The sequence below is a fragment of the Penicillium arizonense genome (assembly GCF_001773325.1).
Source record: "Penicillium arizonense strain CBS 141311 chromosome Unknown PENARI_contig032, whole genome shotgun sequence".
NCBI lineage: Eukaryota > Fungi > Ascomycota > Eurotiomycetes > Eurotiales > Aspergillaceae > Penicillium > Penicillium arizonense.
Genome location: NW_019173309.1, coordinates 48953 through 72469, shown reverse-complemented (window position 1 = coordinate 72469; position 23517 = coordinate 48953). Strand labels below are relative to the sequence as shown.

Sequence of the window (23517 nt, the reverse complement as noted above, 5' to 3'; positions counted from 1 at the left end):
CTCAAAGTAGTCGTGTTGAAGGAAGGAAAGCTCCCCTCACTTAGCCTTCGGCCCGGCCGCGGAGATGATCACGTGCAGCCGTTGGAGCTCTGATTAAAGATCTCCAATGCAATGCTTATTGCTTCTGCCACCACGCTTTCCTTTTCGCGCAGATCCTTTACATCGGGAAGAATGGCCAGGTCTGACGATGAAGACCGTCGCGAGCGCCGGCGAGGTTCATTTACCTCGCCATCAGACATAAATCGCGAACGGCGGCGAGATGCACCGCGAGACGACGATTATTCAAGCTCAAGACGACGTGACGACGACCGCCGAAGCTCCCGACGAGACAGCCCTCGACGGAGATCCTCTCGCAGCCCCCGGCGTCAGCGCAGGGAACGATCAACAAGCTCAGCGGGTGACCGGCGCAGACGTAGACATTCTCGCAGTCCCCGACGGGAGCGCAGAGAACGGTCAACTAGCTCCGCAGCAGAAGACCGCCGCAGACACAGACACCGCAGCCACCGACACCGTGATACCCACGGAGATGAAGAACGATCATCTAAGAGACGCCCACGATCCCGTTCTCGCTCACCACGACCATCACGCAGCTCCCCACCGCGTGCATTGCAACGCAGCGGCCCGCTGCCTTCACAATCGGATGCTTTTACCGATGTGGCACAACCTGGAGACGCACCTGCACCAGAGAAACAAAAGCCCAATTTCAGCTCTACCGGCAGATTGGCGGCAGAAAGCAATACAGTTCAAGTCCAAGGTGGAGAAGGAATTGTTCTGAAATACCATGAGCCTCCAGAGGCACGCAAGCCACCAGCCAAGGAAGCTTGGCGTATGTATGTCTTCAAGGGAAAAGATCTGCTTGAAACTGTGGAATTGTTGGAACGCAGCTGCTGGCTAGTCGGCCGCGAGCGATCCATTGTGGATTTCCCTCTTGACCACCCCAGTTGCTCTAAGCAGCATGCTGTGCTCCAGTTCCGATTTGTCGAAAAGAGGAACGAATTCGGTGACCGCATCGGAAAGGTCAAGCCTTACCTCCTTGACCTTGAGAGCGCCAATGGCTCTAGCGTCAACGGGGAAACCGTTCCAGCAGGTCGCTACGTGGAGGTCATGGACAAGGACGTGATTCGCTTTGGATTGAGCTCCCGCGAATACGTTCTCATGCTACCCCCTAGCTGAACTCGGATCATTCCAACTTCAATCTAAGAGACCTGGAAGAGCCCGAGTGGATGAAATCACAACTGAAATGAAAGATTTAACGGCAATAATATTACACTCGATAATTACCAGTCATGCAAGCTCAACAGATCTGCGGCAGAAGATTAAACCCTTTACATGCGGTTCTTAGCCTCCTTGGCCTTCCCTTCAACCGTACCCATTGCCTCTTTTGTCTTCCCCTTGGCCTCGCCTAGGGCTTCCGCTGCCTTCCCTTGTCCTTGGCCAGCAACCTTCGCGGCATCGCCCTTGGCCTCCTCTCCCTTGGCCTTAGCCTGCTGGGTGCCTGCACCAACGGCCTCTTTGATGGTGTGGGCAGCTTTCTCTGTTGTGAAACCTATGTTAGCACCTGTCTCTGTACATCTACGGGATTTCTGCAATGTAAACATACCACCCTGGTTAATTCCCTTCACTGCTGCATCAGATACTGTCCGATCAGCCTTCTTGAGTGTGTCCTTGGTTGCATCGATAGGTCCCTTGTTGTATGAAGCTGTAGCAGAAATAGACCGGATCGCCTGGAAGCCAGGAGTGGGTGCTACCACACGAGTTCTGAGGATGGGAGCGAAGCGTGCCGTGGACATGGTTGCGGAGATGGTTGTTGTGAAGAGTAATATGGTGATGAAATTGTTTGAGAGTATGGAATTGTTCGAATGTTTGAAGTTCAGAAAGGTATCAAGCAGTCCTTAAGTAGTCGCCTCATCAAAATAGAGACTGGGTTGTGCTTTGTCGCCGCTTTCGAAGAGTTGGCCTTCTCTACGTCATTAGTATGTAGTGTCTCTTACGTCAGACTGGGTTTTCTCCAACTTGGTTGGATGGTTGAAATCAGGTTTAACATTGGTCACTAAAGATAATTTCCATTGGAAATCATATCTGGTAAAGTGCCTTCTAGCTAGAAAGCGTATAAGTTAAACATTTGTCACCTTCGTTGCATATCGGCTATAGCGGCCATGAAGTATAAAACCTAATTGTAGCAAGACATAAAGTCTTCAAATCTTGGTTATTGTCCAAGCACATTTTCAAACTGCTGTATAAAGCAAACGTGTACACTTTATGCTTCTCTTCTGTTCTATATCTACTTCTTTATCATATTATGAGCACTGCCTGGAATTGCTTCCTGGGATCCCAGCTTCTAGTCGTCGAGTTAACGTTAACAAACTAGTTAATGTTAGTATGAAAGTTGGAGCACGTTCTCCCGGCAGATAATCCGCCATCTTTGTTCATTCTCCCTTGTCTTCGCGTATCACCTCTCACAAAATGCGGTAAATCATGCGCAGTATGCCATTGGGTCCCTGTGATAACCATATCCGGTTTGCCCTCGCAATGCCTCGTTAAAAACACTCCCAGAAAAAAACAATAATACGTCGAATTGCAAAGGTGATTTTGACCAAGGCGATGTCGAATGGGAGTACGTTTGAAGATTGTATAGCCGAACTTGTCAGTCTGTTGGTCGGAGGCACGCTTCTTAACGCGAACGTCTTGCTTTAGATATCATGCAAACATTCCGAATAAATCAGACATGCTTAAAATAATTTGTCTCCTGACAAGTCTTCAAATGAGATTTTGCCTCAGATAAAGTCCAGCGCCTGTTAACATCTTCTTCCGTCAAATGTTCGGCAACGAACTTCAAAACATCGCAAACGGGCTATTCCCAGCGTTTGAAGCTATTTCGTCCAAGAGTTTTCCGTAGGCCTAAATGCCATTCGATGGCGAGTTTGAAATGGAAGATCTAAGTCACATTTTTCAGCCCATGTTTCTGGAGCAAGCCACTCATGTGTTATTCCGCCGTTGCCGCTGATATCAATGAGAACCGCATTGCCACTGTCGTCGAGAACAACATTCGAGGGCTTTATATCAATATGGGTTTTCTTTGCGCGGTGAATAGTGCTCAAAGAATTCCCAATTTGTGTAGCCCATTGCTCCCAGCCGAATTCCCTTACACGCTGTTCATTTAGAACACATTTTAAGGAACCACCACGATTGTACTCGAATAGAACAGCGCTGATGACCATTTGTTGGAAACATGTCTGGGAAGTCGCATACGGGTTGTTAAATACCGCAATACCAGCTGGCTGAACGATCCCAGTCACACCTTTGAACTGTTCAAGGTTTTCTAGTTCTGTTCGTATAATGTCCGAGTTGTGCGGTATGTAAAGGAGACGGTTGACTGCCTTGACAATATACGTGGTTCTGTCGCCCTTGTGTAGAACGCGGAACACTCCGTCGGTGATCTCATCCTTCTTTTATCAATTCTGCGGCATCGATAGCTCGGAGAGATACAAATTCGAGGCATAGTGGATAGTCTACCTTCAATGGGTCCTCCCTAACATAGAAACTAGGGTTCAGGTGAGCTTTGCAAACCGATTGGTGTCTTCCGGTTCGCGACATAGATTGACAGGTTCAGTTGTTTTGTTTTCGGGTGTTCTCTCAAGATCACTTCAGTCACAGTGTCATCTAGGAAAGCCATTGTATGAAAATAGATCAGTCTGACGAAGTCTCGGGATTCTTTGGTCGGCCGGGTTTTGTCCTGATTTGCTCTAGACCGGCATCGGGAGGAAAAGAGGAAGGTGAGTCTAGAAAATTTGGTTCGATCCATCATTCTTTGAGAGATAGGGCAGGTCGTATCCCTTGTGTTCCCGGGCTTGGCAGGGTTGATGTCCGTAAGTAAGGCTCAAGTTTAGACCATTACTGCTGCTAAGTGTAGGAAGGCCACTTGGCTATGACGGGGCGTTTAGCTTGTATAGTTAGACTTGCTTTATTGTATACGTATCTAGCACCAAGTAATAAAACCATGCAACCCACACAGTATCTCAGCCTTGCCTAGTTGACGGGCCCATCTACCCTACCAGTGGTTCTCTTACTTCTCTCTTCTACGAAACCAACCATTGTGAGTCATACGTCTGCTAGGGCTCATTGGCGAGTTGTCGGGTCTTCGACTTTCATTCGCTAGTACCTGTGATGGCAGTGGCAATGAATACGGCGGACGTAAGCCCTAACGAGGACGGGTGGGCAAGATGCGGCTAAACCCGGATATTTTCCCATAACAACTGGAATAAGAAGCAAGTGCCGATTCACATTTGTGCTTTTTGCCATTAGCTGACATTGATATATATAATAGTAAAGGCGACAAACATGAGCGCCACCATGGGTGAGCATCACTGTGCCCTGCAAGATCACGTCTCGGGCTGATATTCTAAGAGTGTGAGACTTGGCTTGCACTTTTAATAGAAGGGTACCGGACGAATTCCGGACGAACTTGAACTATATTTTTGCCTGTAAGCTATGGCTTTGTCCGTTGTAAACGGCTCGGTACAATATCTCCCCGGTGGATAGGTCCTTGTCCCATAACTGTTATAGCGCAATCCCCTATAAAAGTTAGTGTATACCATTCGGACTTAGGCCTTGTGTCTCCATCGTGGGGCTCTTTATTGATCAAGCTCGTATTTACAAGCACTGAGTGGTCCAAACGTGGCCCGATCCACGGTTACATTGGACCCGAAACCTATCTAAGCACTAGCGCCTGTCAAAACCACATGGACCCTGTTCTCGGGCCTTTTTTTACGATGACTCCTTTTGCTTTAAATCTCTGCCCTTTTCTCTAGTTCTCCACTACGCCAAAGTCCGATATCTTGTTCTGCTTTGTCTACTCTGTTCTGCCTATTCTGCTCTGATACCAGGAATGGTGTCTACGGCTATGTCAGATCATGCTATGCATGAGGACCCAGAGAAGGCTGAGGCATTCAGTGGCCCTCCCACATCGCCAACACTAGCAAAAGAGATGGAACACACATTAGTTCAGACTGCTACGGCAGAGCCTGATTCATTACACTCACCAGTCGAGGCTGTCAATACACGTGAAGATGGCACAGAATACCCCACAGGCCTCAAGCTGGGGTTGATTGCACTGGCCTTGTGCCTAAGTGTCTTCTTAGTGGCACTTGGTACGTTTGCCCCATTGATATAACATCATTGGACTAGTGCTTACTTTACCTTGCAGACAACAGTATCATCGCCACAGCTATCCCCAAGATCACAGATAAATTCCATAGCTTGGAAGATGTAGGCTGGTACGGAAGTGGTATGTAGAAAGCCGATATATCGGAGTATAGAGTTGAGCTAATCCCTTCCCGTTCTGTTTACAGCCTACCTCCTTACCACAGCGTCTCTCCAGCTCCTCTTTGGAAAGTTTTACAGCTTTTTCAGTATCAAATGGGTCTACCTCATCGCCATCGGCATTTTCGAGTTGGGAAGTCTCATCTGCGGTGTGGCAAACAGCAGCCTGACCCTTATCATTGGCCGTGCCGTCGCTGGTATTGGCTCAGCCGGTATTTTCTCGGGTGCCCTGATTATCCTAGCCCACTCGGTAGCTCTTGAGAAGCGCCCCATGTACAGTGGCTTTATTGGCAGCATGTACGGCATTGCTTCAGTTGCAGGGCCTCTTTTGGGAGGTGTCTTTACTGACAAAGTGTCGTGGCGTTGGTGTTTCTACATCAACCTGCCTATTGGTGCTATCACTGTTGTGGTGATTGCTATCTTCTTCCCGGCTCCAAACCGCCAGATCAAAAGCTCGACATGGACAGAGCGTATTAGGAAGTTTGATCCTATTGGCACGTCTCTTTTCCTCCCTGCTATCATTTGCCTGCTACTGGCCCTGCAATGGGGTGGCACAACATATCCCTGGAGCAGCTGGCGCATCATTCTGCTTTTCTGCTTCTTTGGCGTCTTGATCTTGCTCTTTGTGTTCGTTCAATGGACACAGCAAGAGTATGCCACTGTGCCTCCTCGCATATTCTTCAAGCGCACTGTGTGGTCCTCAGCCCTCTTCAGTTTCTGCCTCGGCGCAGCGTTCCTCTGCTCTGTCTACTTCTTGCCCATTTGGTTCCAGGCCGTGAAGGGCGCCAGTGCCGTCAACTCAGGAATCATGAACCTGCCTATGTTGATCTCGGTCGTGGTTTTATCTGTTTTGTCGGGCATAATCGTTACCGTCGTCGGCTATTACGCACCTTTCATGATTATCGGTACTATCATGATATCCATCGGCTATGGTCTCATGACCAAGTTCCACCCAGATACCCCCAAGGCCGTTTGGATCGGTTATCAGATTATTGCGGGTGCTGGTGTCGGATTTGGTATGCAGCAACCTATGATCGCCGTTCAGGTTGTTCTTGACATTGTCGATGTGCCTACCGGTACTGCCATCATCGTTTTCGCCCAGACCCTTGGCGGTGCTCTTTTTGTTTCGATTGGAAACAATGTCTTCAGCAACAAGCTGGTTGAGTATCTCGCTGAGTACGCTCCCACTTTGGACTCAGCTAAGATCATCAGAACCGGCGCCACCAGTGTTCAAAGTGCTGTCAGCAAGGCAGACCTACCGGGTCTCCTCCTTGCATACAACGATGCTATTACCCAGACTTTCACTGTCTGTGCAGCTGTGGCCGCTTTGAGCGTCCTTGGTGCAGTAATTGTGGAGTGGAAAAGTGTCAAAGGCAAGAGTCTTGCGGCAGGAGGAGCGGCATAATTGGCATTTTTGCCTAAATAATGAGCATGTAAAATAATAGACAACTCTCGACTAATATAATGTTTTTCCACTTTCCCTTTCATATGAAACTGCTCTGTATAGATGACAAGGCTAATCCTCCAGCAGCTAACCCAATCCGTCTTAGCCTCGTGAACCCCAGATAAGCTGCGGAGAACATCACCTGGGCAGACTGAACTTCAACTAATTCTCATTCTGTCTTTAAAATGCCGAGTAAACGACGTATTCTCTCTTGCCAGCCATGTCGGCGCTTGAAGACGCGCTGCGAGGTTCCGCCGGGGTCGAGGCAATGCGCCCGCTGCATGTCTTTAAGGTAAGCTGGTGGGGGTCTGCCGAGGTTGTCTATTTTTGGGGACTGACAGGTCTTGTATAGGCTCGAATGTTCCCTTCCCGCTACATCTGCAATTACTAGTCCAGAGAGGGGGTCCGTTCAGCCTGCTGAATGTCATTGCGCAAAAAGGTATACCTTATACATATGCCGAACCCCTATCTATGTTATCCAGTGACATACTAACTGATATCAGGCTTGATGCCATTGAAGCCTCACTCGCTGAAATGAAGCAATTATTGAGGTCTCACCTTGGACATGACCAGTCCATATCAACAGACCCCGATAATTTTTCCAGGGGCAACAGTACTCTGACCACGATAAAGGATCTCGACGAAAACGAAGATAACATAGTGCTACCAAATCCAACAGCCGATCTTCACCCAGCACCGATCACAGTCGTCCGCCATGTTGGCAATCTAATCACAGAACCCGAAACAAACGGAGAAAACGACTCCATCTTAGGACATATGACCGAGATGGGTCTAGATTCCGAGAACTTCGCCTCTGTTTTTCAGCATGGCTTCGAACAAATAGCATCATGGTACCCGTTCCCGCACGAAACAATGTCGGATCTCAAACAAAACTACCCTCTGCTTTTCGCGATGTGTCTGCTGGCAGGGTTCCGCGCAACAGCTGGTCTCAACCGTTCGAATCTCCACGTTACACTGCATTCAATGGTCAAAACTCATCTAGGCATGAAAGCCTTAGATACGCCAATTGGCCTCACCACGATCCATGCCATGCTTATATTCAGCGCCTGGAGTTTTGGTCCTCTGGTGCCAGGTGGTAGATATATTGACAGCTGGTTGATGAGTAGCACGACTATCACCCACTGCATGCTTAGTTTCTCTCTTTCTGAGCTTGGATCTCTTACTTCCTTCTACGACGATACGAGTCGGAATATGTGCAGGATGTGGATACAGGCTTCTCTGGTACATTTGAAGTATGTGCTATATCAACTTACCCTCAAGATGGGCAATCCCAAAGCTAACTATCGACCTAGATTTGCGATTGGAACTGGTCGGCCATCCGTGGTCTCCTGCGACCGTCTCCGTCAGTGGACGGAAATTGTCAAATACCCGGGCTTCGAAGCTTTTGATCAGATCATTGCAGCTGAGCTCAAAATCTATATACTTCTCTACGAGGTTATCTACAACACTGCTAACTCGGTGGGCGAAGCCTGGGAAATGTTAACTAGATGGAGCCGAAAATATCTCGCCGGTATGATCCCTCACTCAATACACCAAAACGCGTAGTTAGCTGAAATTCAATGACAGATGGGAATAGCGTATTGACATGGGCACATTCCTGCGTCTCACTCATCTTATCACGCTGGGAACTAGCAAAACAGCACCAAGGCATGTCCCCCGGCTCACTGCACCACAACAAACGCATAAAGGACTTGACCCAAACCGTCATCCGCCATGCGCAGGTAGTACTGAGCGAGATTTTAATATTCGGCTCGTCGGACACTGCGTTCGTCAGACCGACCTATGATTACTTGCTCGGTGCATACGCGGGCGTCACTCTCGCGGAATACTCTTCAGATATATCTGATATCCACGCGACATATACATTAATGGAGAATGTTCGGACACAGGCCAGGATACCGCGGAGTATTGAGGGCGTTTTCAACTGGGCAACAAATGTTGTTCAAAAAAAGGCACGGGACTACCTGGATTCAAGTGTTTCGATTAATTCGGGGGATAGTTTGTATTCTTATCCTATGTCTGTGGCGGATTGGGCGCCGTTCCGGTTCATTGATTCTATGCCTTCGTCTGGATGGGATGGGTTGGAGGAGTCTATGCGACCGTTTTAACGGATATTTCACTCGATCTATATAAATTACATGACACCATTTTACGCAACAGGAGTCTGTTATCAACAACTTTACAGTTATGCACTGAGGGGTCTGCCCGATGACAGTTCGAGCCGATTGCGGTGCCACTAAATGCAGATGTGAGAATACACAATAGAAAGGTATGAGAGAATCAACTAACCTTTCCACAGGGGATAGGCTCATAAAGAGCAGGATGGGCCTCATCAACACAAGAAGGCACAACCTGACAAACCGAATCGGGATTGAAGCCCAAGAAAAAGGGCATAGAATACCTAGAGGTAGACTGACGATTATAAACCCGATGCACAGTGGACTTAAACCGGTTATTCGAAAGACGCTGCAAGAAATCCCCGATATTAACAACAAGCGTGCCGGCAATAGGTCGAGCATCGAGCCACTCATCGCTAGCAGAAAGGACCTGCAACCCTCCTGACATATCTTGCCACAGGAGAGTTACGCACTGGATATCGGTATGCGAGCCTATGCCGACATCGACATCGGTTTTACTGTCTTCGAGCGCATCTTCTGTGCCGGGATAATGCACATAGAGACCGTCTGCGCCGGGGTGGGTTGTCACTCCGTCAAAGTAGTCCTCTGGCATGTCCAATGCGAGCGCGAAGATGCGCACCATCTTGCGTGCGAGGGCGAGGCGGCGCTGGTAGAATTCGATTGTTGTTTCGCGGAATCCCGGGAGGTGGCTTGTTCCCTCCCATTTCAGATCGTCGCCGCCGTATGAGTATCGTTCGTCTGTGAGCAGCGATTCTGGGTCGGAGATTGTCGGGTCGTTTTTAGGGTTGTAGCGCACGGAGAATGTCTCTTTGCGATCTTTAGGATTGGTGGTTAGTGGCTGGGATGTTTCACCCGGAATGAGAGGGGAATGACCTCGTGTTTCAGTTTTATTTACTTGAGTTGTCCCAAGTCCATGCCAGCCATCTGAGAGTTTAGATTTCTTACTTGAAACCAGCTCTTTCTTCTCGTCTGGCTGATCGAAGAAAGCTTTGGCTTGCGATAGAGCATTCTGGATGAGCTCTTCTGCAATTCCATGGTTTTTGATATAGAAGAAGCCTGTGTTTTCGGCCGCTGATTTTATCTTGGATGCGATGGCCTTTCGGTCTTCTATATCGCCATCAATCGAGGAAAGATCTATGATCGGGATTTCATCTTCGGTCGGGGGTCGCGGGGGAGCAGTAGATACTCGGCGGTATTCAGGGCCGCTCAGTGTGAGCAATTCGATCTGGGTGTATTCAACTAGGGTTGCCATAATTGCTTAATTGCTGTACCGATGAGTTGCATGTAAGTTGCAGGTAAGATAACCAATGCGAGGTCGGGTATATAAGAGTCCCCCGCATACATGAACACGTTCCCTGCAAGTCCGACCGATAACCGTCGGAGTTGCGGAAAAGTCCGGCCTTTTCGACGCCCACATGCTTGGCTTTTTGATAAGGTGATATGCTGCAGTCTATTGCATTTTGTGTGATAGCAGGGGGTCTGGCGTGGGAAGTTTGACAGGCTCATAACCCATGCGGGGACTTTCTTATCGCCTCAAATAGCCCTAACCACATGCGCGTTCCTCTCCTCATAACTGCAGTCGTTCCCCCTTCTCACTGTTTTCGCATTGCATCTGTGACCAAGCGCAATCATGTCGACGCTAACCCGGCTGCATCAACGATTGATCGTCAAAAGGACAGAGCAAGATGGCATCACTCGCTCCGTGGATATGTTGGACAATTCCTCCATCCGACCCACCCCAATTAGAGACCGAACATGGTCCCAACTCACCTATATCATGTTCTGGTTTTCTGCAACCGCCAATGTTAGCAACCTCTACACGGCTTCCACGGGGATGTCCATGGGTCTGACTATGTGGGAAGCGATCGGGTGTTCTTTTGGCGGACAAATCCTGGCCGGTGCCTTAATGGCCCTGAATGGTCGTGCTGGTGCCATGTATCGCATTCCGTTCCCTGTGCTTTGTCGCTCCAGTTTCGGTACATGGGGTGCCCTGTGGCCGACTTTTAACCGTGCGGCTATGTCGATTGTTTGGAATGGCGTCAATTCCGTTCAAGGCGCGCAGTGTCTATAGTGAGTATTTTCTCTCTAGCTCTTCCCAAGACGCGATGTGTTGGCGGAATGACTTACGCTCGTTTAGTGTCTTCCTCCATGCCATTTTCCCTTCAATTGAGAACATCCCAGACAAGATGGGCTCTAAATCGGCTTTGACATCTGCGCAGATGATGTGCTTTTTCATCTACTGGTATAGTGATCTGCTGTCCATCTAAATACTTCGCGGCTTACAACTCTGCAGGCTGGTCAACTGTGCATTCTTAATTGTGCCTGTACCAAAGATGAAATCCCTGGTCTATGCCAAGGTTGCCGTCTACTTCTGTGCGGCCTTTGCTATGCTTGGATGGACTGTATCTCTGGCCGGTGGCTCGCTAAAGTCACTTAATGCGCCCTCAAAGATCCAAGGCACCGAAAAGAGCTTCTTAATCTTCAAGTTCTTATTCCTCGGGCTTGCTAGCTGTGGAACTTTCATCTCCAACGCGTCTGATCTTCAGCGATATACTACAAAGCCTAATGATGTTCTCATTGGTCAGATCGTCAGCTTCCCATTATCGAACTTCCTAGTTGCTATTCTGGGAAACCTGATTGCTTCATCCAGCAAGGAGATCTTTGGGGAGGTTTGTACTGCTGATTCCCACGAGAAAATATCTAGCTAACATGAGCTGCAGCTTATCTGGAACCCCTTGGCGTTCCTTGACAAGTTGATGGAGGGAGAGCGTTATACCCATGGCAACCGTGCCGCCTGCGCCTTTATTTCCCTAGCATTCGTCTACTCCACAGTCTTCTCGGCCATCTTCGAGAACTCCATTCCGTAAGGATGCTCCATTCACCCGAGAAAACCAGAGAATATCTAACATATTCCAGCGCTGGCAACGACATCGCAGCCCTACTACCAAAATACATCACAATCAAACGAGGCTTCTTCATCTGCGCCGGTAAGAACACAAGAACACACAACCCCCCTCCAAAAGAAAAGGAACCACTGCTAACAACGCCCAGTCCTCTCCTATGCAATCTGCCCCTGGTACCTCCTAGCAAGCGCCTCAATCTTCATAACCTTCCTATCATCCTACCAAATCTTCCTCTCCGCAATAGCAGGAATCCTAATCTGCGACTACTACCTAATTCGCCGCGGCTATCTCAATATCCCAGCGCTGTACATCTCAAAGCCAAGTCCATACAGATACTTCCACGGCTTCAACCCGCGCGCCTTCCTCGCCTATGTCGTGGCTATAGCGCCTAACTTCTACGGATTCCTGCACCAAATGGGCGTCAAGGCGCCCATGGGCATCCAGCGGTTCTATTATATTGCCTATCCCACCGGCTTGATTATTGCTTTTGGGGTTTACTATTTGAGTTGCTTGGCTTCTGCTCCACCTGGCATGGAGAAGGGGACTGGGTGGATGGAGCCGAAGGATTATGTTGAGGACTCGGATGTTTCTGGGGGTGAGGGATATAATACTATAGATGCTGTTGGTATTGCTGAGAAAGGGGCTGTGGCGGTTACTAAGGCTGATGTTGGTGAGAAGGGAAGTTATTAATGGGTGGTTTGTTATATGGTCTTTGGGAATTTGGGCTTTGAGCGAGGGTGATCGGTGTTTTTTTTACCTTTTTTCTTTTAACTCTCGTGGGGGTTATTTTAATAGTTAACTTGGCTCTAATTTCTTTCATGTTTAAAACAGATGGTTGCTCGTACAAGTGATATGCATTTGGTTTGATGGGAAGCGTTGAAGAATTGCATTCCATGCTATGCTCCTTGAGCCACCTCTAGATGCTATGGTTTTGGTCAATTAATGCAATGCCAAACTCCTGTCAAAGACGATGTTTCCGGGTATCATTCAACCCTACCTTTGATGATAACGCGCGATCAGATGCAGATTAGAACAGCAGATGCAACCAGGTGGTAAAAGAGAGATAACGCATTACAGCAATGACCGTATATATGCAATTGCACGGAAACAAGAAACAATAAAGACAAACAGGATTCTGAGATTAAGAGAATCGCACACCGAGACCATCATAGCTCGGACGTGAAGGCGAGCTTCCACTTCGTGCTCGTTTTCCATACACCTCCAATGGTGGGGCAGGTGCATATAAATGACCATCGTGTTGAATTAAAGGACCGGATAGATTGGGATGATACAGTTGGTACTGAGGTACGCGACGTGGCGCCTGGGGCCGAGCAGACTCGCTCAGCCGGTGACGTGGATCTCGGACATCGACGCGGTAGCCGCCGAAATGCAAGTACTGTGAAGGCTCAAGTTCAGGGTTGAATCCCGGCTCGGTGAGTTTCAGTCGTTCATCCATTGACCCTAGTCGCCCGTGTGATGGTGGTGGGCCAGTGATGGTAGGGTCGGACGGCAGGGCGCTGTCCGCCAAGGGTAACTCGGCTGTCCAGCTTCCGATTCCAGAGAGTAATTGCTGTTGTTGGGTGTGTGGGGGTACAGCAGATGCTATCTCTGGGGGCTGGTGTTGAAAACTTGGGACTGGCGAGAACCGCGGTGGATATCGTACGGGTTCTGTCGCCCACGATTGATGTGAAAACGCAGATGAGCCACGCGATAGTGCTTCTGCAGTTGGCCGCTCGGGAGCAGAACCCATGGGTAGGCTTGAATTTTGTGAGAGCGGGAATGAGCCCGGCATGATCGCAGATGGATGAGAAATGGCACCAGGTCCGGGGAATCCCGATGGGGTGCTTGCGCCTGACGTTTTTGATGGTCTTCTGAGATTCGGGATGCTGATAGCAATGTTCTCATCATAGGGTAACGGTGGCGGGTATGGAAAGAAAGATGGCACACTTGCAGACAAATTCCGGGGAATTTCGAATTGGGCGATTGAGGCACGGCGAGAATGAGATCGTGATCCAGGTGCAGTGTGATAGTCAACGTCACTCATCTGGCGACCAAAGATATTATCACCAGGCTCACTGTATGTTGACAGACTCATAGGTTCCACTAACAATTCGTGAGAGCTCAATTCATGAGAGAGTGGTGACGCGAAGGCATAGCCCATTTGACTGTCAAGCGACTCAGTGGAAGGCTTCATCTGCACGCCACTAGCAGGATCTAGCGCGTGTGATACAGGCACTGATGATGGACGTTTCACAGCTGACTCCGCCTCTATGATTCGCCGGGTGGCCACATTTGCATATGTCGGCATATTCTCGTTGCTCGCTGGCGGATTCGATGGAAGAGAGGTAGCCGTGTGCTGTGAACTTTCAGAGGACGCCTGGGAGTTGCTATATCGACGCACTGCAGCGAGCGCTCTTTCAGCCTCCGAAACCAGTATTGAGGAGCTCCCCGTTTCAGCCGAGGTCGTCCGACTTGAGGATCCTCGTCCCTGGATAGAGGATACTTTTGCGAGTGGTGTGTCGGCTTTGGCGTCTCTAAAGTTTCGAGGGCCTTTGTTCCGCCTTTTCTGGTTTCTCCCCTTGGGTAGGTTTGGCTTTGGCTTTTGGTGATGATTGACCACTTGCCACTCCTGTTCGCTGGATATAACTGGGGGGCTCGATGAAAGGGGCGGTTTCGGTTTCTCTGTAGTATTGCTTAACTGTGACAAAGCTGGAGAGACTCGAACAACTGCCTTGGCTTCCCCATCAGTTTCATAGCCTTCTTCCGACTCATATCCAGGTCCTCTGAATATATGGGGAGGGAACAGCTCCAATCTGAAGCGAGGAAGTGGCACTGCCATCTGCTCAGGGGATTCCGCTCGAGGTGAGCCAATGTCATCCCAATTGAATGTATTCTGTCGCGAAATACCTTCGTCTGCCGAAGAATCGGGAAAGGATGAAGACGAGCTACTTGAGCGATCAAAAACAGACTTTTGGTTACCGGAGGAGTGATGCGAGGAGCTAGGAGAGAGATTCTCGATCTCTTTGCTTATGCTCTTCAGCAGGCGACGCAGGCCCTCTCGTGCTTCACGAACGATGGGTGGATGTGAACCCATCAAAGGTCTCTTTGGAAAGAGCTCAGCCAGTCGCGAAGCGTGGGTTTCGTATTCTCGATAGTCCCGAACAAGGCCACAGTCCTGGTAATGGGCCATTCTCTCCCTAGCGGCTTCGTAGGATTTGATGAGAAACCGAGTGGCAACAATCAACCAGGTATCGTAAAACCCTGGGTCATGTTTGTTCATGGCACCCTTATACTCTTCGTCCTTGATTCGGAGCTCATCTCGGCAGAAACCTTGGACCACACTGTGGATTTTGACCACGTCGACCGCCGAATTGTGGCGGTAAATGGAAAAGAATCCTTCCTGGCTGCTCTCATTTAGTGAGTCCGAGATTTCAGGAACAGGCTTGGTGTCCCCGGCTGTCTCCTCATCAGACTGGTGGTCAAACCGGTGCAAAGATGAGGTTTGTCGAACAACGCCCGCATCGGAGGTCCTCTCGATCAGTCCATAGTGTATGAGTGTTCCGAGGGTATTATCAAGATCAGGCTCTTCTCCGGTTTGGGCACTGGTCTGGATTTCCAAATTCTCGGCGGTCATGGCAGCCCTACCGAGGTTCAGAAGTCCAACGGGAACTTGGTGGCCAAGGAATGAGAGGAGGTTAATCAAATGCAATGCCTGTCTTTGTTGCAGACGAAACAAATCATTCATGATGCTCAAGAATGGTTCCGCGAGCTTCTTGTCGGTCACTTGGGATTTGACATGATACTTCTCAATGGGCTTTCCTGTGGCATTGAGACGATGACCAATAGCATGGATCGCCAAAGGTAAACACTCGTAGTGCTCTACTATCCGGGTAGCCTTGGATATCTGTTCGGCTGTAGGTCGGGTGATCCCAACGTCCTTAAACAAAAGATTGCAAGCGTCCTCGACGTGCATCCTCGAGATCATCAGACAGTAGGGCTCATACAGTCGCTGCTTTTTCCGCAACGTCGTGTCGACCGAGGTGTAAATGATACTGCACTGGCGATTCCACGGCAAGAAAGACCTGAACTCGTTGATATCATCGTCCCGGTCAAAGGTAACCCCATCAAAGACCAGAAGCCAATCCTGTCGTGTCTGAAGCCAGTTCCGGACGGCACTTACATACCTCTGGGTTTCCTGATACTCGGGTTCTACGGTCTCCTTGTGGTCAACCAGCGTGGCGGCTTGGGCAATCTCCCAGAAACATTTGTATGCTGATTCGCGGGACTTGGCATCAATCCAGAAGATTCCGCCTGGGTAACAGTCGCGTTGTGCGAACACATACTGTCGCGCTAGATGCGTCTTGCCAGAACCTGGAACGCCAGAGATCAAAACAGCCATAGTCCTTTCTGCACGCGACTTGGCTTTGAACAACCGATTATGCAAAACTTCAAGCTCTTTTTGCATGCCGAAAAATGTGGCATTTGGATGGAAGCCCGGGGGTGCCACGAATAGCGGTGGGCTTGTGAGGGAATAATGGGAGAATTCGAGTCCACTGTTTCCCAGATCAGAAACGGGCGAGTTGCGGCCTTCTGTTGCAGCAGCAGGCGGCAGAGTTGGTACGGATTGGACTATGCGAAAGTCAGCAGGTCTGACTCTGGGAATAAAGTGCAAGATAAGTCATGTCAGCTATTGAGGACATAAGATGGGAGCCACCCAGAGCAACTAAGTACATGGAATATGAGCACAGTCCGAGTCTGAAGGGAATAATTGATTTGAAGTATGTGGTCCCTTGGGTTCAGCATCAATAGAGGGATGAAAGCAAAGACAAGAATGTGATTTAACCAAGCAACGCCAACTGGAGTTCAAACAAAGTCATTAAACGGCAGGCTCCTCAATCTCATAGCTCCTCAGCGTGACTGACTCCTCGGGTGCAGGAAGAAGGTGTGTCATACCAGGTCTATTCAAATCTGGCATGCTTCTATTCGCTGGGTCATCTACTCTTCCTGCAATAGTTAGTATATGTCAAGGACGGAATCAAAGATGTAATCGAAGGTACGACTGAAAGAGCACTGAAAAGAATACTGAAAGCATAGAAGAGCATCATTCAGAGTATGAAATAAGTCGACTCACCGTCATAGATTTCTCTGGCCTTGGCTTTCTTTTCCTGTGTGCGGACGTTCCTTTCCTCCACCCAGCGATCTTTGATGATAGTAGGAGCCTGGCGCGAGTATCGGAGAATAGCTTCAGCCACCACCTCATAACCAGCAGCATTCTCATCGTCAAACTTGCACATGTGACTGTGATCTGCCTCAATACCCATCCGCTCAACGCCTTCCATATAAGGAGCCGCTGATGCTTCGTCCACAATCACTTCTCGAGTGCCTCGTACATCTGTAGATCGCGTTTCGTGAAAGAAATAGATATGGAATCGGCCCATGATGTCTACAAAAAGACTGTTGATATGCTGCAAGGTCTCATTGTTTGTCCGGAGAGCCTTGACAAGCTGCGGAGATGCCTCCATGAATTTCTTCGGAAGGACGGCGCTGCAGATATTGTGTAGCAAGAGACCCCATTTCGCAATATCAGAGCCATTATGCGGGGTACCGAGGAATAGAATGCCGAAGGTCGACACGTACACTGAGCGAAGATGCTCGGTTTTCTCGTTTGAGAGACTGCGGGAGTATATGAGGGCACGCTTCACAACGAGACCTCCCAGAGAATGGCAGACGAAGATTATTGGGCGGTCGGAGCACTCTTTCAGCTGTAGAGACCCAGGTTAGAAGATATATCAAAGGAATACAGAAGGATAAGAATAGCAGAACTTACACTTCGATTGGCAGCAAGACTCGAGGCGAGTGTTTCAGCATGGCTAACGACCGAGTCCCGGGACACACCATCCGTGAAGGCCGTGACATTTGCGTTGTAGCCATAGGTGAGGATGCGAGGACGTTGCGCAGCAAGGATATCTGGCAAAAGGTCAACCGGCCAGAAACAACCGGTAGTTTTACTCGTCCAAGAGTCATGAGGGCTGCCGTTCAAGCCATGAACGAAGACAATATCAACCTTGGGTTCGTCGCGCGGGACATAGATCTGCGACAAGCCAAAGGGCTTGATGGGGAGGGGCTTAGACATCATACAAAAAAGTAGTTGAAGCTATCGCCATAGTAGAAAGGTGTAAAGTTGGAAGAGCAGGAGCGACTCACAGAGCGCGGTTTATATATTTCCTGCAGGTGACTGTGGCTGTTCCCCTGACCCAGGTCACCCGCGTATCCATTCCTGAAGATCCATGGGGTTTCTCCAGTCTAGTCCTAGTATGGATATGCAGATTACTGTTTCGATCTGTCTTGCGCCCTACGGTGCCTCGGGGGTGAGTTCGGATTGCCCATTGGGTGTTAACCCGGGGTACTAGCACAGCCTCGAGATCGGGCATGCCAGGTACAGCCGTGTATTACATGCATCCAAGCCTGCATTTGCATGTTGGTATGCCTTGCGGAATATGGAGGCCTGGTGACTCACCATCTAATGCGACCTTCGACCTTCGACCATGGGAGAGAAGGGCAAAGGGAGGCCTAGAAAAAAAGTCGGGGTTTTGGCTCCGAAACCAGCAATCTTACTGAATACGAGTTTCAAGCTACAGCAGGGGTGTCCTTACCCATAATTAGATTATTTTCTTCTAAGAGATATGCCTGTACCTGGGTATTTTGATTTGTATATTGTCAGGCTGTGGGCTATGTTTCTATAATAATTCCATGTTGACCCCGGGAAGTATATAGATCTAGCAGGCAGAAGTTGAACAAGCAAGACCTGGCCAGAACTAATAGTCAAGTCTGATCTAAATAAAGTTATGATCCTCCCGTCGATTTCCAAGGAAGATGCCGGATGACTCGAAGGCAATCATTTTTATGGAACTGCAACTATTCCGAGTCACCGAAAGATATCACTCGCGGAGAGCAAAAGCTTTTACATGCAAATCATACATCATGCCCCCAGCCTTTCGCCACAATTATTGCCTCGTCCCCATGATCACAAAAGGCAACTGAAACCACATGATAGCTTGCGGTGCCTGACTACAAAATATGTGACATCTAGGGCATACACCTCATCCTAACTACACCGCGGTGAACAAACGCAGTCCGTTTAAGAAACCATCTTTGCTACTTTCCAGGAGTATCATGATAAGCCCTTGGCATAGAAGAGCTCTTTATTCTTAGCCTATAGCTTTTTGGAACTATGTCCATTCATGGTTTATAACACCCTTACCTCCCACGGAAAGCAGGCTTGCGCTTCTCGGCAAAAGCGCGCAGCGCCTCGTGCCGATCATCTGTCTCAATAACACCCTCATAAGCCGCATTCTCCGCCCGCTCACCAAGAGTATAGGCGTCCACAGCCTGCAGAGCCATCTTAATGGCGATAGGGCCACCCTCACAGATATCCAGGGCCAGCTTGATACTCTCACGGAGAACTCTTTCACGAGCAACGCCCTCCTGCGCCTCCTCCTCGGGCAACACCTCGACGAGACGATCACAGAGACCAATGAAGTAGGACTCGGGGCCCGTCACCCGGCGGCCGGTGAGAATCATGTCCCGGGCGCGGTTCACCCCAATGATCGAGGGCAGTCGGTATGTACCGCCCGCACCTGGGATAATCGCCAGACGGGTCTCAGGCAAACCGACAATACTGGACGAGGCGAAGACACGCAGGTGGGTACATAGCGCGAGCTCGAGGCCACCTCCGAGGGCCATGGAAGAGACGGAGGAGATTGTGGGGATTTGGAGGGAGGCGAGGTCTTTGAAGGTTGCGCGGAGCTTGAGGAGGAAATCTTCTGTCCTGTATTACATCGAGTTGTTAGCAATGGGCAATGTAAGTTGCGGATATTACACCCGCAAGGAGGCGGGCTCCATACTCGGCCATTGTCATGCCGGCGCGCTCCTTTAGGTCTGCGCCAGCGCAGAATGCCGCGTCTGCGCTGCTCGCGACGACCAGAGCCCGGGTTGGGCCGTTGCCCCCTTCCGCGGCGATGGCGTTCACTTGCTTCGATAGCGTGTCGAGTAAGTGGCGCGAGATGGCGTTGCGGGCTTTGGGTCGGTTCAGTTGTAGCACACGCACATGTCCCGAGCCTGGGGCTGGTACTTGCGAGGTCTTGATGACGTCTTCATCGGCGGCGGTGCTGTATCGTGAGATGAACACCCGGGTAGAGGAGACGGTCGGTCGAACGGCGAGGGGGGCGGTGAGGCGCACGAGACGCGGGGACATGATCGTTGCCATCGCCGGTCAATATAGTAGTAGAAAACGTGCTGGAATGCGGTCGCGTTGCAGGAGAAGAGGAAATGACTAGAAAAGTTGAAAGTTGCTTGGGTGTGGGGAAAGCTCCGATGCCGACGTTTGCCGAGCTACAAGATGTATGGGGTATCATGTACATTGGGGAACTTTAGAAATACACTATAATTACAATGGTTGGCAATAATCCTCAACCTCTGCATCACTCGGCCAGTCCCAGCCTGTCCGGCTGATTAAGTCGTATGCCTCCTGCATGATCAGGTCCGACGGTACCCGCGTGTCCATTCGTCGGTGTCTTCTCTCCAGGAACACCCTGATCGCCGTAAGGGTTCGCCGCATCATTCTGTCGCCATTTGAGTGCTCTTCTGCAGCTTCTCTGAGCTGATCGGCTGATTGACCCATCCAATGCAGTAGATGTAACAGTCCATCGTCATCCCCAACGGATCCTAGAGCCCGGACAAAAGCGTGAAGTGTAGCAGGTGATGGTGTGTGGAGTATGGAAGGAACACTGAGGGGCGAATTGGAAGAAATATCTGCAAAGACACTGCGTTCTGCATGCGCTGAGGATTTTGATGCTGGGAGAACGAGGTGATCAAACTGATCCTTCAAGACATGTAACGCACGTCGCAACAACGCCTCGAAGTCGCTATCGCCTTCGCTGTCGGCTTTGAGATCACGGATTTGAGCTTTATCAATCAGCATAAAGCTATGCTCGGCAGTTCCAGGGTGCCTAATGGCAGCTTCAATGGCTCGTGCGAACGCCACACAGATGATACGGAATCCTTCCTCGCCAGGCTCGATGTCACGTTGCCGCATCCAGCTCAAGGTCTTCAGAGCCTGGTGCCATGAGAGCACGCGTTGAAGGCTTCGACTTCTTAGTCCGTGATTTTCACTTAGTCGTTCACGAGTCAAGGCAGACAAAATATGGGTCCAAGCTGGGGTGTAGGGGACGCGCCGCAATTTGGTCAGCTGAATTGCATGCCATAGACCTCTGGGATAATGCCCGTGGCCTGGATATTTCTTGATATGCGAAAAAAGATCCGTCTTCGGACCAGTCCTGCGTGTAGTGGCTACAAGAGCAGGGAAGCGATCGGCTGTGAGTATCTCTCCGCGATTGACATCCAGGGAGACTATATCAGAATGCGCACAGAGGAATTTGATGAACGATGCAAACACATAGTCCGGCACTGCTTGGAAAGCTTCAAGGTCCAATGTCGAATATTTGCGAGAGTTGACTCTTATAGTCGATAAGATGGAGATTTGAGCCTCTGTCAGGCCACTGCATTGTAGGTAATGCAGACCTGATTGCAAGGAAGAAGCCGACTGAAGCAGCAAACCAAGGAACCTCCCGGAAGGCCGGAGCCCATGTGAGAGCATCTGGCTGATTAATTCATCCAGCGTGGGCGGCTCTACGGGCACATATATAATGTCGCGTGCAGAATCCGGCTCAGGATAAACTTCGCGGCCATCGCCTGGGAGGGTATGGCTCATCTGCTCAATCCCATTCTGAATTGTAGCTCGTCGGTAGATCAACTTTTCGGCCATTGCAGCATATATGGCCGCCTTGGGGGGAAGGCCTCGGTCCTGGTAGGATAGAAAACAGGCCCAGGCTTCGCGTACAGTTCTCGTGGAACGAATACGGGAAACCCAAACTTCCTGGTGATCCAAGTTGTATCTGTGAGTGTCCGAGAAAGCCTTTGGACGACGCATCATAGCTCTCGTCTGCACTGTTGGGCTGCCATCTGTATCCCAGCCCGCTAGGATGGAAGAGATATCTTCCCAAAGGCGATGAGAATATCCCGCGTCCTTCATTTGCGAAAGTACTTGCATCGCGCGACTGTACATTCCGTCATTGCCGCGCTGGGAGTCAATTCCGAGCTTTTCTTCTTTCCATGGAGGCCAAGACGGGGCTTTCAATTCGGCCGATTGTCGCTCCTCTTTCGTCTTTTTGTGAGCTAGCTGAACTGCAACAACTGCACGATATCCTTGCCGTGAGACGGGAAGTACAGGCGTGTGGGCAGCCATGGCCCTAAGAAGCTCAAACTGCGCCTGCTGTTGGATTGATGTCGAGCGGTAAGGAGCAATCTTGGCTGGTAGGGAAAGTAACCAGAGACAGTTGTTAAACTGAGTGGTTTTCCTGCGATCATGGTGTCGTGCTGCCAAAATGGACCTCTCTGTCTCCTCGGTCTTTGGAACTGCCAGAAAGCGGGCAAATGCACGTGCGATAGTGAGGAGGGCTTGGGGCCACACACGTCGAGCATGACGAATTAGGCGAACCACCAAGATCATGCAGGTTCCCGAATCTATACTGGGATGGAATTCCTCGGGTATCAGCTCGGACCCATCTTCGGGGACTCTGGCAGGGTTGAACACGCCCGGAAGCGGTTGTCCGCTCATGAGATGCAAAGAATAGATGAGAAGCAGACGAAACGTGTGGGCATCGAGATGTTGTTGTCGCAGAATATGGAGTGGGATGAAAGCCGGGATTGTCGGGGTATTCGCAACTGATTTGGCATTGTCGGATTCCAACAAGAATAACCGCACCATAGCCTCATGAGAATTCCGGCTCTTCATGATCCACGCCCATGCAGTGACATCGGCAACATCATAGCCACGCGAGGTCAAATAATCATGGCTCTTCTTTCTGAACACTTCATTGAGAGCAGTATCCAATTTGCTCCCCGTGAGGTTATCCGACGTAGGTGATAACAATGGGTCTACCTCTCGTATATACTCCCCAAGGAGCACCGGCAGAGACGGCTTTTTCGGTCGACCAACCGTCCTCGCATTTTGCCTCCCATGTGCCAATTGAGGCCAATCAGATGCGGTCGATTGATCGTTTCCAAGAGCATGACCAGTGTTGCGCAAAGCTTTGGAGAGATATTCGGCGGGTTTCGGTTTCACTTTAATGCTGGCAGCATTCCTAGGTAGATTTTCGCCTTCAGATATGTGGTTATCCGTCGATTTTGGGGATTTTGTGGATGCGCTGGGTGGATTTTCATTCAGGTATGAGGATAAGGGCTTGGTGTCGGTTGCAGGTAGATCGGGTTCATTCGGGAAGGGTGTGGATTGAAAAGAGCGGAAATCGCCTGGGATATCATGCTGTGTGGCTCGGCGTAACTGTGTCTAAGGTCGAAGCTATTAGCACAGGCTTCGTAGTATAGGACCGATTAGCATTACCTGGCACAACCGATCTCTATTGAGCAGGTATGCTCTCAACCCCGGTATTCCCGAAAGGCTTCGGGCATTCTTGAGAACCGATGACATCCATGAACGTAGTCATGGGTATTTGTCTCAGAAGTTGAGATATCGAGACAGAAAACAATCGCGTCTCGAACTCGGCAGAAAATGAGAGATCACGTGATAGATCGTCACGGGTTGCGCTTTTCGGGATGGCGCGCATTCTGAGCGTCA

General features: G+C 49.9%; 9 protein-coding genes across 9 annotated transcripts; 4 read left to right on the top strand and 5 right to left on the bottom strand.

Annotated features, from left to right (window-relative positions):
• Window positions 1–171: 171 nt before the first annotated feature.
• On the top strand, window positions 172–1173 carry PENARI_c032G02481 (putative FHA domain protein SNIP1; the record flags this gene model as incomplete). The annotated part of the gene is made up of 1 exon (XM_022636549.1): window positions 172–1173. The coding sequence occupies one exon, from the start codon at window positions 172–174 to the stop codon at window positions 1171–1173; it is 1002 nt and encodes a 333-aa protein (XP_022483606.1).
• A 152-nt stretch (window positions 1174–1325) lies between these two features.
• On the bottom strand, window positions 1326–1790 carry PENARI_c032G04455 (uncharacterized protein; the record flags this gene model as incomplete). The annotated part of the gene is made up of 2 exons (XM_022636565.1): window positions 1326–1534; window positions 1601–1790. 2 exons carry the CDS (start codon window positions 1788–1790, stop codon window positions 1326–1328), a joined length of 399 nt encoding a protein of 132 aa, XP_022483582.1.
• Window positions 1791–4885: 3095 nt separating this feature from the next.
• PENARI_c032G11592 (MDR family MFS transporter) lies at window positions 4886–6724 on the top strand (the record flags this gene model as incomplete). The annotated part of the gene is made up of 3 exons (XM_022636605.1): window positions 4886–5147; window positions 5204–5284; window positions 5349–6724. The coding sequence occupies 3 exons, from the start codon at window positions 4886–4888 to the stop codon at window positions 6722–6724; spliced, it is 1719 nt and encodes a 572-aa protein (XP_022483543.1).
• A 259-nt stretch (window positions 6725–6983) lies between these two features.
• PENARI_c032G05279 (uncharacterized protein) lies at window positions 6984–8892 on the top strand (the record flags this gene model as incomplete). Its single annotated transcript, XM_022636571.1, has 5 exons — window positions 6984–7055; window positions 7116–7123; window positions 7267–8016; window positions 8077–8294; window positions 8351–8892. 5 exons carry the CDS (start codon window positions 6984–6986, stop codon window positions 8890–8892), a joined length of 1590 nt encoding a protein of 529 aa, XP_022483611.1.
• A 172-nt stretch (window positions 8893–9064) lies between these two features.
• PENARI_c032G11647 (isopenicillin N synthase family dioxygenase) lies at window positions 9065–10174 on the bottom strand (the record flags this gene model as incomplete). Its single annotated transcript, XM_022636606.1, has 2 exons — window positions 9065–9738; window positions 9868–10174. 2 exons carry the CDS (start codon window positions 10172–10174, stop codon window positions 9065–9067), a joined length of 981 nt encoding a protein of 326 aa, XP_022483548.1.
• Window positions 10175–10552: 378 nt separating this feature from the next.
• Window positions 10553–12515, top strand: PENARI_c032G07402 (nucleobase cation symporter-1 family protein; the record flags this gene model as incomplete). Its single annotated transcript, XM_022636584.1, has 6 exons — window positions 10553–10992; window positions 11060–11164; window positions 11216–11591; window positions 11643–11785; window positions 11839–11909; window positions 11974–12515. 6 exons carry the CDS (start codon window positions 10553–10555, stop codon window positions 12513–12515), a joined length of 1677 nt encoding a protein of 558 aa, XP_022483584.1.
• Window positions 12516–12966: 451 nt separating this feature from the next.
• Window positions 12967–17958, bottom strand: PENARI_c032G06240 (uncharacterized protein; the record flags this gene model as incomplete). The annotated part of the gene is made up of 3 exons (XM_022636577.1): window positions 12967–16454; window positions 16957–17587; window positions 17653–17958. The coding sequence occupies 3 exons, from the start codon at window positions 17956–17958 to the stop codon at window positions 12967–12969; spliced, it is 4425 nt and encodes a 1474-aa protein (XP_022483550.1).
• A 1124-nt stretch (window positions 17959–19082) lies between these two features.
• On the bottom strand, window positions 19083–20079 carry PENARI_c032G03146 (putative mitochondrial methylglutaconyl-CoA hydratase (Auh); the record flags this gene model as incomplete). Its single annotated transcript, XM_022636557.1, has 2 exons — window positions 19083–19653; window positions 19730–20079. 2 exons carry the CDS (start codon window positions 20077–20079, stop codon window positions 19083–19085), a joined length of 921 nt encoding a protein of 306 aa, XP_022483597.1.
• Window positions 20080–20271: 192 nt separating this feature from the next.
• PENARI_c032G09000 (uncharacterized protein) lies at window positions 20272–23386 on the bottom strand (the record flags this gene model as incomplete). Its single annotated transcript, XM_022636590.1, has 2 exons — window positions 20272–23229; window positions 23324–23386. 2 exons carry the CDS (start codon window positions 23384–23386, stop codon window positions 20272–20274), a joined length of 3021 nt encoding a protein of 1006 aa, XP_022483612.1.
• Window positions 23387–23517: the final 131 nt, after the last annotated feature.